General features: G+C 48.6%; 1 pseudogene and 1 gene segment (V, D, J or C); one reads left to right on the top strand and one right to left on the bottom strand.

Annotated features, from left to right (window-relative positions):
* The first annotated feature begins 1,543 nt into the window (after positions 1-1,543).
* LOC116217731 (T cell receptor alpha variable 4-like) lies at positions 1,544-4,437 on the top strand. The segment is given in 2 exon segments: positions 1,544-3,145; positions 3,324-4,437. Coding segments are annotated over 2 exon segments (471 nt in total).
* Positions 4,438-4,944: 507 nt separating this feature from the next.
* Positions 4,945-5,619, bottom strand: LOC146542526 (feather keratin Cos1-1/Cos1-3/Cos2-1 pseudogene; annotated as a pseudogene).
* Between the last annotated feature and the right edge of the window lie 6,869 nt (positions 5,620-12,488).

The following is a 12,488-nucleotide window of genomic DNA, read 5'->3' as shown; positions in this document are numbered from 1 at the left end:
GGACTTGATGAACTTGAAGGTCTTTTCCAACCTCAGTAATTCCACGATTCTATGATTCTAATAATGTAACAGGTTATATATATCTATACATATTCAAAATATCGCTGGAGATTCAAAGGGATCCCAGAAGGGCAGTCTAGGTCAGATCATCATCAATGGGGTCATCTTAAGAAACTGACCTCAGAGAGACTGACCTCATAAGTACCTATAAACTGATCACAGAAGAGACCAACCACCCCCAGGAATGGGACAAGAAGGAAATCACAGTAATGGACAGAGTCTCTTTACAAAAGCTGATCTCCACTGTGGGCTGTGGATTATCATGGGGTTCAGGAGCCCATATCACAGCATTGCAGAGTTTGTGCAATGTTCAAGTGAAACTGCATCCTCTTTAAGGAGAAAAAAAGGGGAAAAGAAGGAAGCAAGCAAACAATAGATGTAGGAGCATGCTCAGCATGGGAAGTTTATAAGAGAGAGGGTCTCCATTCTGTACAAAGTTCAAGTGCTTTTGATATCACTGATGCATAAATGGGCAGAGGACATCATCACTGCTTCAGGAAACCAATAGATTCCGTTACTGTCCTTCTTCCTGCTAATACCTCTAATGGAGAAGACAGGAGAGGAACTGGAAGGCATCTTCAAATACCATCAGGTTCAACTGTCTGACATCATTAGCTCTAACCACAAGGAAAAACATAAAATAAAATAAAATTTCATATTAATGAAAGCATTGTCCAAATGTCTGTCAACCCTGAAAAGCATGGGGCATCATCCACATCTCCACGAAGCCTGATCCAGTGTTTGACCATCTTCACAATTTCCTGGTGATACAAGTTCTAGCAAAGTTGCTAAGCTTTCTAATGCTCCTTGATTGATACCCTGGCGTTTGTTTAGAAATCAAGAAGAGTCAGAGCCATGTACCAAGTAGATTACAGTGACTATCTAACACCTTGAATCGAGTAGATATGGGAAGTTCTACTCCAATTCAGCAAATACTGTGAATGCAGAGGGCTGTGAGACCACCACCACAAAAAGACTGAACACGTGCGAAGAGACAGAACCCTATGTTAATGATTTTGTGGGGAAGTACAGAATATCTATGTACCATTTATGTACAAATATGTAACATTAGCACATGTAACATAACTAATGAATATAAGCTGAGAATCTTCTGTGCAACATATGCATGATAGGTGGAACTCATCCCCCATGCATCCGGCACCAAAAATAAAGAATTTCTGCTTTCTAACACTCCAATTTGAGTCTTAGGTGTTTCATGATCGACTTATATACAGTATCTCTGCTATCTGGCCTGAACATCTCCTGGTGCTGTTTTGTGCCATTCCCCCACATGTCCTGTCATCAGATACCAGGGAGAAGAGACCGGCAGCGCCCTCTCTGCTTTCCTTCCTAGGAAGTTGTAGAGAGCAATGAGGCTGCCTCTTAGCTTTGTGTTCTCCCATGTGTCCTCAGGCTCTCCTCAGAGGATATGCCTTCCAGCCCCACTATCAGCTCTGTTGCCTTCCTCTGGATGCTTTAAAAATATTTAAAAACTTCTTATGTCATGGAGCCCAGAACTATGAAAAGCATTCCATTTGAGGACACACCAAGACTAACTACAGTGAGCAAATGACCTTTTTTTACCAGAAGGCTACAGAGTGTTTAGTACATCTGAAAATTCACTTCGACCTCTTTGCTGCTGGGACACAACATCAGCTCTTGTTGAGCCTGCTGTCAGCCAGCACACCCAGAGCCCTGCAGGATGTCTGTGCTTCTCAGGTGCTCAGCTGCACTTCAACGATGACCCCAGACTAAGACTAGAGCCTCAACAGTACAAAGCAAGGAAGACGTGGTAGGTGGTGGAGTCCATGGCAAACAGGCCATAGAGTGAGGCAGTCAGGATGGTTGAGGCAGGGAGATGGTGATATCTTGGAACAAGATATCTTGCATTAGTCATAGACATGCATGTCCAGAAGAGGCACAGCCCTCTGGACACTCGGGAGAAAGTACTAGAAAGTACAAGATCCGTTGAGAGGGGTCATCAAAAGTGGCTGAACTTGAGCCATATGACTGGAGGAAGGAGAAAAGTTGTGTGAGACTTAAAGGAGACACCTCCCTTTGATAGTGGATTCTCCACTTTGCTCAAGTCTCATCTCTTTGATTTCCTTGGCAAGGAATGGCAACTCCAGTGCTGCAGAAGGTCTCCAAAAGTTTGTCTGCATATCAGAGTACAATCCCTTACAACTCTTCCACACAATTCTGCTTCCAGACAGCGGCAATTTTAGCCACCCCAATAAATGCTGGATGGGCAGTATGGCTGGGCATCAGGAATTCTGGAGATTTCTAAATTCAAAAAGAGGCAGGCTAACCACGAGCAACCCAGAGACATTGCTGCCCATGCAAGGATGCAGGCAGGAACACCACAGGTCAGCCTGAGATGAAAACTTGCTGGGAAGAATAGTGAGAAAAGCATCCTTACTTCTCCTGAGGCAGTAAAAAGGAAGCTAAGGAAATTGTATTTCCACTGGACCGTGAGATGCCAGAAATAGTGAGAAGTGGATGTGTAATATAATGTATGTTTCTTTTTCATCCATTTTTATGATAATTCTTTCAGACAGACCTAAAAGGCCCCTGAGCTTCATTCACAGAATTCATGGTAGTGAAGAAGCAGTCCGTAGAAAGGAAGAAAACCCAATGGAGAACTTCATCCAGTTGGACATACTTGTGGCCTTGAGATGCATCCAAGGGTGTTTGATCGGGTGACATCGTTGTGATGAAGCTCTCTGTCATTGCTCAGGAGCCATGACAGTTGAGGGATGGTGGTCGCATCTAGGAAAGAACAACATGCATCAAAACCATTTAGTAGGACTTAGAAAGGGAACTCAGGGAACTACTGACCAACTGTACTCCATTCACTCCTTCCACAACGAACTGTTTCGGAGCACATGTCTTTAGTTGCCATTACGAAACACCTGAAAGACAGCGAGATGGTTTGGAGCAACCCCGGGGCGGAGCTGTCGGCGGCGTTGGGGAGGAGGTGCCGCGGGCGGAGCAGAGCCGGGGCTGGCGGGGGCAGCGCGGCGCGGGCGGCGGAGCGGCGGGATGCGGCAGTGCTGGGCCGCGGGGCTGGCCGCGGTGCTCCTGGGTACGCGAGGCTGCCGCCGGCGGGGCCGCACTGCGGAGGGCCGCGGGGGCCCGGCGCCGCGCCCGCCTCTGAACTACTGGCTTCTTTCCGACCTCGTGCACCTCTCTCTCTTCCTGCATGAAATTTCTGTGGGAGAAAATGCACTTTCTCAGTATGCTTGTTCTTTTCCTCTCGGCAGTGGCTGTGAGCAGAGCTCAGGTGCAGCAGGAGCCGTCGGCAGAGACCAGCGAGGGCACCGGCGTCAACATCACCTGCTCACACCCCAGCATACAGCTCGGAGATTACATCCACTGGTACCGTCAGCTCCCGGGCCGAGGACCCGCATTCCTCGTGAACTCTTTTAGTGGCTCCAAGGAAGTGCCGGACCCGGAGGGGCGGCTGTGGGTGTCGGCAGACCGCCGCTCCAGCGCCCTGTGGCTCGCCCGGCCCCGGCTCGGCGACGCGGCGGTGTATTACTGCGCCGTGGGCACACGGGAAGCGAAGCCGGGGCTGCGGCCGGGCACGAACCGCTTAGGGCGGGGCGGGGGCACCGTGCCGTCCGGACCCGCAGGGGGCGCTGCCTGCATGGCCGCCAAACTCCATCCTGACCAGGGTGCACCTCCCTGAGTTCTCGACAGAAATGAGCACTGCAACCGTGATTCACTAAGCCCAAATTGTGTCAGACGCAGTTGGGTCTCTGGCAGGACAGCTCGCCATGTATTTGTGGGGAACAGCGGGACTGACAGCATGGGCTGTGTTTGACACCTGAGGGACATTCTCACAACTCTATTCCATCTTCTATCCTCTCCTCCTTCCCCAGTGCAGCACGTATGAGAACCAGGAAGGAGACGGGACTAAAACCAGAACATCAGCAAAGTGCTAAGTGCGAAAACAAGCGAATGAGTCAAATAAATGAAAGAAAGAGAGTGTCCAAAAACCAAAGGCCTTGCTCTAATGCTGAAGGGAAGATGGCTAGTGTGCACACACCAGAGAGATGATTGGAAAGACAACATCCCAGGACTCCCAAGCTGTTTTATCTTTCCCTCTGAAAAGAAAACAGAAACGCAATGGTGAAGTCTTTTGGGAGCTGTAGTTCTTCTCATCTCAGGTACTCAGGTACTGAGCTACTACCAGCAATCCACAGGACTGCAGCATCAACTCTTTACGTCCCAGTGCACTGCATGAAGTTACGATGAAGAATGCCAATAACAAAAATCATAAAACCCTGACACCAGTGAGGTGGTCTGGACTGCTGGGTTTCATTTCTCTTCCTCATCCTGCTACCCTATGAATAAATTGTTGTTCTCCTTGGACTCCTCTCCCTCGGCTGTCCCTGCACATCTGCAAACTGTGCTGGCAGCTCATCAGGAGCCTTTATCTGCTCAGAGCACTGCAGCCTTGCCCTGCCACAAAGGTCACCAGTGTCTCCTCAGTCAGCTCCCCATGAGCTCAGCCCCTGCCTCTTCAGCTGTGTCTGTGCATGAGCATGGATGACATATGCTCACACGCACATGAGGTGTACACGAGCTTGTATTTCTGTGCAAGCATTGTTTGCACGTGCCTTTGTGAGTGTGAAGATGTAAATACAACTGCATCCAGGCACAGGCTTGCCATAGCCACGGATATTTTGTCCAGCTGCATCCAAGAGAGTAGCTTCTGCAGTGTGTCACAGCCTCCCATTCTTCTGGGAATGGAGAATGGTCTTCTAAAACACCCATCTTATACCAACCAGTAGCAGAGCCATTCTCCCTTGGCTGCTCTGGAGACGATACACAATAGAAAAAAAATCAAAAGCTCAAATAAGATGCAGAAATCTTTAATGAATGTTTAGAGAGGAAACGAGGTCACACTGAGCAGAGGCTCCAGAGTACAGGATTCATCCAGTCCCTTGTTTGAGCTTATGCAGGGCCAGTGTCTTCCTTGTAGCAGGGAATGCACTGGTTCTGAGGAGCCTCATTGCCCGCAGGAGGACAAGGAAAAAAAAAGAGGGGGTGAGAGGGGGGAAAGTGGGAAGAAAATGGAGATAGAGGAAAAGAAAAAGAGACACGAGCTATGTTTTCAGAAAGCACGGCACGGCCTCTTGCTCTCAGTACTTCCTTGAGAAGCTGAGCATGGTCAGGTGATGCAGCATCCTGTTCGTGGCTTCTGGACGAATTTCTCCAGGACCACGGCCAGCGGCTTCAGCAGGGCGGGCACCTTCTGCCACAGTAGCGGCTGCCCAAGCCGGACAAGTCAAAGCCCCCCGAGGTGATGGGCACGCCCTCAGAGCTGAGGATGCTGCCAACAGCAGCGGAGGTGGAGGAGCCCACAACGGTGTTCTGCGGGAAGGAGCTGAGGATGGGTCCGGGCAGGGTCACCACCACGGGAGAGGGCTCGATGATGATGGTGGAGTTCTGGCACTGCCTGATGCAGGGCTCATTGCAGCTGCTGGCCAGAGGGGTCGGGCCGCAGGGCCGGCATGGCACACACTGGGAGTAGCAGGACATGTCTTGGGACTGGGAAAGACAGCTAGAATGAAGAAGAGAACAAGGATATGTGAGAGACAGCCTGCATAGCCTCTCACAAAGGAGCCAAGGCAACTACTGAGGATGGAGGAGGCTGTGACGGGAGGTCACAGCCCTTCATTGTGCCAGGGCCCTACAAAGAGCAGTGTGGACCAGGGAGACTCTCACAGGCTATATAAATCTAGAGCCACATAAGCTGTGTCCCAAGCGCTCTCTGCACTGACATTATCCCCTCTATGGTCTCCCATAGCATGGAGATCCACTACCTGATACCATTTCTATTGAGACAAAATCACACTTTGCAAGAATTAGAGAGAGGGCTTCACACTTACCTGGTTCCCAACGAGAAGGCGACAAGAAAAGAGGATGGGAGAGCTGGGATCTGGGTTGCCTTTTATACTGGTCCTTTATTGCTGCAAGCCATGAGGCACTTTTGATATAGGCAATAATTTCCTGACAAGCTAACCTGGAATACATGCCATCCCTTCTCATCGTACGGGTTGTGTTTTGATTTCCTGCAGTGCTACCTTTTCATTTCCAGATTATTTGCCACGCTCATTCTCTAATGAAGGATTCTTTGAAGTGCTGCAATGAAAGGCCCAAAGATTTGTAGGGCAGGATTGCACTGGTGAGGCAGATGACTCAGCTCAAGTGCTGGATGGGTGCAGAGCAGGCAAGTGACTTCAGCCTGGTTCACTGCAGTGGGGCTGTTGGATGTACCATCCTCAGGAAGAAGCTCCAGCAAGCATCAACTGGTTACCCAAGGTCTCCTGTACATGAGGGTCTGACTTGTGATTCTCTTTCCCTGTCATCTCAGCTCACTCACTCTGATGACCGCTTGTCTTTTCTTTGTGTGTTTTCTGCTGGGATATAATCCTATCCCATGAAACAGTGTCCTCAGAAAAGAGTTTGTGACTGTTTTGGCTTGTCCCCTCTCTGTGCAATTGGAGTTTACCAAATAATATAAACAAACAAACAAACAAATAAAGAACATATAAATAAATATATAAATAAACACTCACAGACTTGTAGAATGTTTTGTGTTGAAAGGGACTAAAAGATCATCTAATTCCTTTCTCCACAAGCTGGGATACACTTTCCACTAGATCAGATGTCATGGAGTCCCATCCAGCCTGGCCCTGAACTTCCCGGGATTGGACATCCACAGCATCTCCGGACAGCCTATTCCAGTGCCTCACCATCCTCTTAGTAAAGAGTTTCTTCCTAATATCTCACCCAATTCTGCTCTTTTTTACTTGAAAGCCATTGCACCTTGTCCTATCATTACTATCACTGATTAAGAATCCCTCTCCATCTCTTTTGTGAGCACTCTTCACATAATGGAATGCAGCTCTAAAATCTCCCCAGAGCCTTCTCCTCACTAGGATAAACAACAACAAATCTCTCATAGCAGAAGTTCTCCAGCTGTCTGACCACCTTCATGGTTTCTTCCTCAGCTTTAACAGACAGTGCATGAAAGAAGAATCTCTTCATTGTGTCCCAACCTCCAGAGCCCATGGGGAGAGTGCCCTCAGCTAATTCCCAACAAAGCAATGGTTTTCTCCTAAGTCCACCGATAAGCAGTTGTAAAGGTCACATGTGGAAACACTTAAGAATGCACCAAAATGGAAGCCTCCATTGTGGAAAGTAGCAGGAGAAGACAAGACATTGTTATCCTTTAAGTAGCGGAGTTTCTATGGGGAAATCATCTACCAGACCCAAAACTGGAGAGAGGTAAGTAGGTCAGTCCAGACTGTTTGTACATGTATCAAAAGCAGATCTTTGAGGAAAAAAGATTGCATAGAAAAGTGAGAGCAAGAGTGAGTGGAAGAGAGTAATGGTAGACATTGGCATTGACATTATCAGAGAAGCCAGGGTAGACACTTCCTCTCCCATACAACCATCCAACCCATTGCTTCTCCACTGAGCACACCATCTATGTAATCCACATCTCTCCATCTCTCTAGAGGATGAAAATTCTCCCTCTTGTCCTCACCTTGTCCCCTGCAAAAAAAAAATTGCCCCACAGAGAGAGACTAGCCAGCAGGGGGGGATTTGGAGGCCCTTAGGTTTCCAAGGACTGAAGGTCAAACAGGAAAGTATCCAGGTGGGTTTTGAATATCTGCAGGGAAGGAGATTCCAAAAGCTCTCTGGGCAACTTGTTCCAGAGATCTGCTCTTTCACACTCCAAGTAAAGTACTTTCCCATGTTCATACGAGCTTCCTGTGTACGAGTTTGTGCCTCTTCCCACCTGTCCTGTCCATGTGCACCAACAAAAAGAGCCTGGCCCAATCCTCTTGACACCTGCACTTTGTGTATTTACAAGCATTAATATGGTCTGCACTTTATCTTCTCCATGTTAGACAGTCTCAGGACTCTCAGCCTTTCATCTAAAGGTAGATGTCTGTGTTCCTATGAAATGGCACAAGGGAGTAAAATGTTGTCTTCACTTCATCCTGAAATGATCCAAAAAGAACAGTCAGATGCAACAAGGCTGCTCTCTTTCTCTCAGTGGAAAATCCATCTCAGCCAAGCCCCACTCAGGCATGATCAGAAAAGGATGTGGGAGAAGGGCTTCAGACTCACGTAAATTCCAGGAAGAAACAAGTGAGAGATGTTGATTAGAGAGTGAAGGAATCAGGCTGCCTTTTATGGTGATCCTGCAGTGCCCCAGGCCCAGGCATAGCCTTCATGGAAGTGACAATTTTCGGTGGTGCTTGTGATGAATGGAAAGCAGCCAATGGCATGAGCTGTGTGGCTGCTTCTCTTAATGCTGCTTGTTCATTTCCTGGCTTATGCCACACCCATTCCCTCATGCAGGCTTCTTCTGAGTGCTGAAATTGAGAGGAATGAGTGAGTGATAGCAGAGAACTCAGCTCAGGGGCTGATATGGATTCATCTCAGGCAAGCGATGCTGGCCTGGGGCTAACTTGCATGCAGATCTGCCATGTCTTCCTCTTTCCCTCCATCCCAATTCACTCCAGTGTTCTCTTGTGTTCAGATGCCAAGGCAGGTGGGCTGAACTTGTGGGTTTCCTTTCTCTTCCTCATCTCACTGCCTTGTGGTGAAATTGCTGGGATTGAGAGGCCCCAGGACTTCTGGGCCAGGAATGAGTCAGCGATGGCAGGGGACTCAGCTCAAGTGCTGAGACGGATCCAGCTAGCAAGTGATGCTGGCCTGAGGCTTCCCTGTATACACAGATCTGCCATGTCTTCCTCTTTTTCTCCATCCCAGTTCACTCCAGTGTTCTCATGTGATTGTATTTGGGTCGTCATTGGTGGTGCAGAGTCTGGCTGGAGACCTGTAACCAGTGGTGTCCCCCAGGGGTCTGTGCTGGGTCCGGTCTTGTTCAACATCTTCATCAATGACCTTGATGAGGGTATAGTGGCAACCCTCAGCAAGTTTGCTGATGATACGAAGTTGGGAGGATTGGCTGACACGCCTGGAGGCTGTGCTGTCATTCAGCGAGACCTGGACAGGCTGGAGAGCTGGGCAGTAAGAAACCGGATGAGGTTCAACAAAAGCAAGCGTAGGGTCTTACACCTAGGGAGGAATAATTGCATGCACCAATACAGGCTGGGGGATGAGCTGCTGGAGAGGAGCTCTGCAGAGAGGGACCTGGGCGTCCTGGTGGATGACAGGTTGGCCATGAGCCAGCAGTGTGCCCTCGTGGCCAAAAAGGCCAATGGCATTCTGGGGTGCATTAAGAAGAGCATGTCCAGCAGGTAGAGGGAGGTGATCCTCCCCCTCTACTCTGCCCTGGTAAGGCCTCATCTGGAGTACTGTGTCCAGTTCTGGGCTCCCCAGTACCAAAAAGACAGGGATCTCTTGGAAAGAGTCCAGTGGAGGGCCACAAAGATGGTGAAGGGCCTGGAGCATCTCCCCTATGAAGAAAGGCTAAGTGAACTGGGTCTGTTTATCCTTGAGAAAAGAAGACTGAGAGGGGACCTGATCCAGGTTTACAAATATCTGAGGTGTGGCGGCCATAGCGGTGAGGCCAGTCTCTTTTCAGTGGTGCGTGGAGACAGGACGAGGGGAAACGGACATCAGCTGCAGCACAGGAAGTTTCACATGAATGTGCGTAAGAACTTCTTCACGGTGAGGGTGACGGAGCACTGGAACAGGCTGCCCAGGGAGGTTGTGGAGTCTCCTTCTCTGGAGATATTCAAGTCTCGCCTGGACGCCTACCTCTGCGACCTGGTGTAGGGAACCTGCTTTGGCAGGGGGGTTGGTCTCGATGATCTCTAGAGGTCCCTTCCAACCCCTACAATTCTGTGATTCTGTGATTCTGTATGCCCAGTCAGGTAGGCTAAATTGCTGGGTTTCTATTTTCTTCCTCATCAAGTTGACCTCTTGATAAGTTTTGTGACCTTCCTGGGCTCCCCACACTGGGCCATACGTGCACATCTGCAGACTGTGCTGTCAGCTCATCTGGAGCCTTATCCTGTTCAGAACACTGGAGTCTTGCCCTTCCAGAAAAGTCCCCCAGTGTCTCCTCAGTCAATTCCCATGGCCTCCACCCCTACCTCTCCATTTCCGTCTGTGCCCAAGTATGTGCGATGAGTTCTTGAGCTTTCTGTTCTGTGCATGTGTGTGATTTTGAGTGCACTGATATAACAATGCCTGCATGCAGGCACAGGTGTCTTCCTGTAAATGCACACGCGGGATTTGCTAGGGCACACGTGCACAGGACCTGCAGGTCCCAAGGCCCATATTGTTCTCTGTGTATTGGTGTCAGGTCCTGGTGCAACCTGGGTCCCACATCATCTGAACAGATCTAGGGAAGGCAGGACTGTTTGGGTTTAGCTGATTAGAGCCTGCAGTCTAGGTCTAGTCTTTCCATGGTGCCCCCCAGCATCTCCCAACAACCATTTGGACTTACGGAAGTAAGTCCATCCCATCTCCTGGCTTAGGTGGAAAGACATTTTAATGGGAATCTTCTAATTCCCTTGGGGTGAAGTAGCTTTTGTTTTCAGAGTGCTGTCTGTCAGAGGATGCAGCCACTAGGAGCGAGGGGAATACCTAGAGGTATACCAGTAGGTATACCAGTAGGAGGGATGTATGACACTGCATATGAGGCCAATGGCTTCAACAAAACAGCAGTGACACTGAAAATCTTAGAGCCATGGCAAAGGAGAGCAGGACACTGGTGACCAAATTGATTCTTATGGGCTTAAACAGACCAAGCCAGTTGACACGTGATCCTGTTTTCATTACTTTTCCCACGTGTCTCCTAATCTTGATGGGAATGGCCTCACCTTTGTCACCGTGGGAAGTAAAAGGCACCTGAGAATCCAAGCCTATAACCTCCTTAGCAAGTTCATCTTGAGATCTGAAAAAGCATTGTTCCCAAAACTGGAGAATTTCTGTGTCATCAGGAGGAACATTTGTGCTTCCAGGTAAAAGGCAGTCACCTGAGTATCACTGAACATCAAGCTTTCTCAGTGTTGCCCTTTGATTGACATACATAATTGACACATTGCAATACAGCAGGAATATCACTGTCCATTTCTCCTGTAATGCTGGGCCTGTTCTTACCCTTGGCCATTGGAACAGGAACTTGATGGTTCTGATCCTCATTGTCCAAAATGCTCTGCTTTTCCTGGTAGTTTCTGACAGCTGCATCATCTTCACAGTTCTCTCCACACCTTCCACTCCTTTCTCTCACCAGAAGGTATTCTCCACTTATGTTTCCATCTCACCACACTTCCCATGTTTTTAGGAGATTTCTTCAAATAGATACATACAGTGTGTTGCAATTGAGATAGGAGAGCAGGGAATTATGAGTTAGATGTTCATTATTCCCATATGGAGAAAGGAGATAGAGTCAGTGATTCTTGTCTCTTTGTCTGTTCTACATCAATTTATCCTACAATTCTATGATTCCCTGTATTTCTCAGATGACAAGATGACCTGTGGATATTGTGTTTTCTTAATAAAAACAATGACCCAAGAATGGCCTGGCTGAAGGTATGATTTCAAGTCACTAGGCGGAAAACAGTAGGAAAGGCAAAGCACAGGGAACCTGTGGGTTCTCTGATCTTGGGAACAACTGGGCCAAGCAAGACACTGCGCTGAAGAGAGCTATGGCTTGGACACCATCACATGCAACACTGTCCAACTCCAGCCCTGCCATCATCCCCCAGATACAACTCACCAGAGACCTCCCAGCAGCAGCTCTTCTGCACTGCTGAGGCTTGTCTGAAGTGCAGGAGATCTGATTGCAGGTGCACATAGCCTGGGAAATGCAGGGGAACTCCAATATGTATTTACATCACCCCACAGGGAGAAAAACAGACTTGCTATGAATTGAAAATCTTTCCCTTAAAAAACATGCCTAGACAAAGCGGTTTGGCATTTGCCAGATTTCACTTTCCTTTGGAATTATTTCATGTGTTCTAATTATCCAGTGAGATCCTCTCCTAAGTCTAGTTAGCTTTTGCGATCCTGTTAAAAGATTGCCTAGAAGCCACTCTTCTTTCAGGGCATGGACTGTGCCTGGAAGCATCATCACCCACACATTCTCTTTACACTCCCTCAGCCCTGCTGCCTTGATGCTCTGGCCCTGATGAGACTGGGCAAGGACTACCCATGGGCTTCCACCTGCACCTATCATACAGATGGGATCACTGAATCACCCCGTGCACTCCAAAGCCTCCAACCTTATCTGGACACAGAGCTCTTGCTCCACTCCTTCTAAAGTGTGCTCCATCTTTCCTTGTAATGCTCAAGCAGCCTATGAAGACTGGCAGTTCAGCCAGTCTCACTGGAATTGGGAAGCAGAGATCTCATCAGAGTAGATTCCCTGTGAAACCACTGTCCCAGTGCCATGCATTGTTGTTCAGGCTGTTCTGCTCCTC

The sequence above is a fragment of the Meleagris gallopavo genome, chromosome 29, assembly GCF_905368555.1.
Source record: "Meleagris gallopavo chromosome 29, MGAL_WU_HG_1.1, whole genome shotgun sequence".
Taxonomy (NCBI): domain Eukaryota; kingdom Metazoa; phylum Chordata; class Aves; order Galliformes; family Phasianidae; genus Meleagris; species Meleagris gallopavo.
The sequence above is the reverse complement of the archived record's forward strand: the minus strand, read 5'-3'. Positions and strand labels throughout refer to the sequence as shown.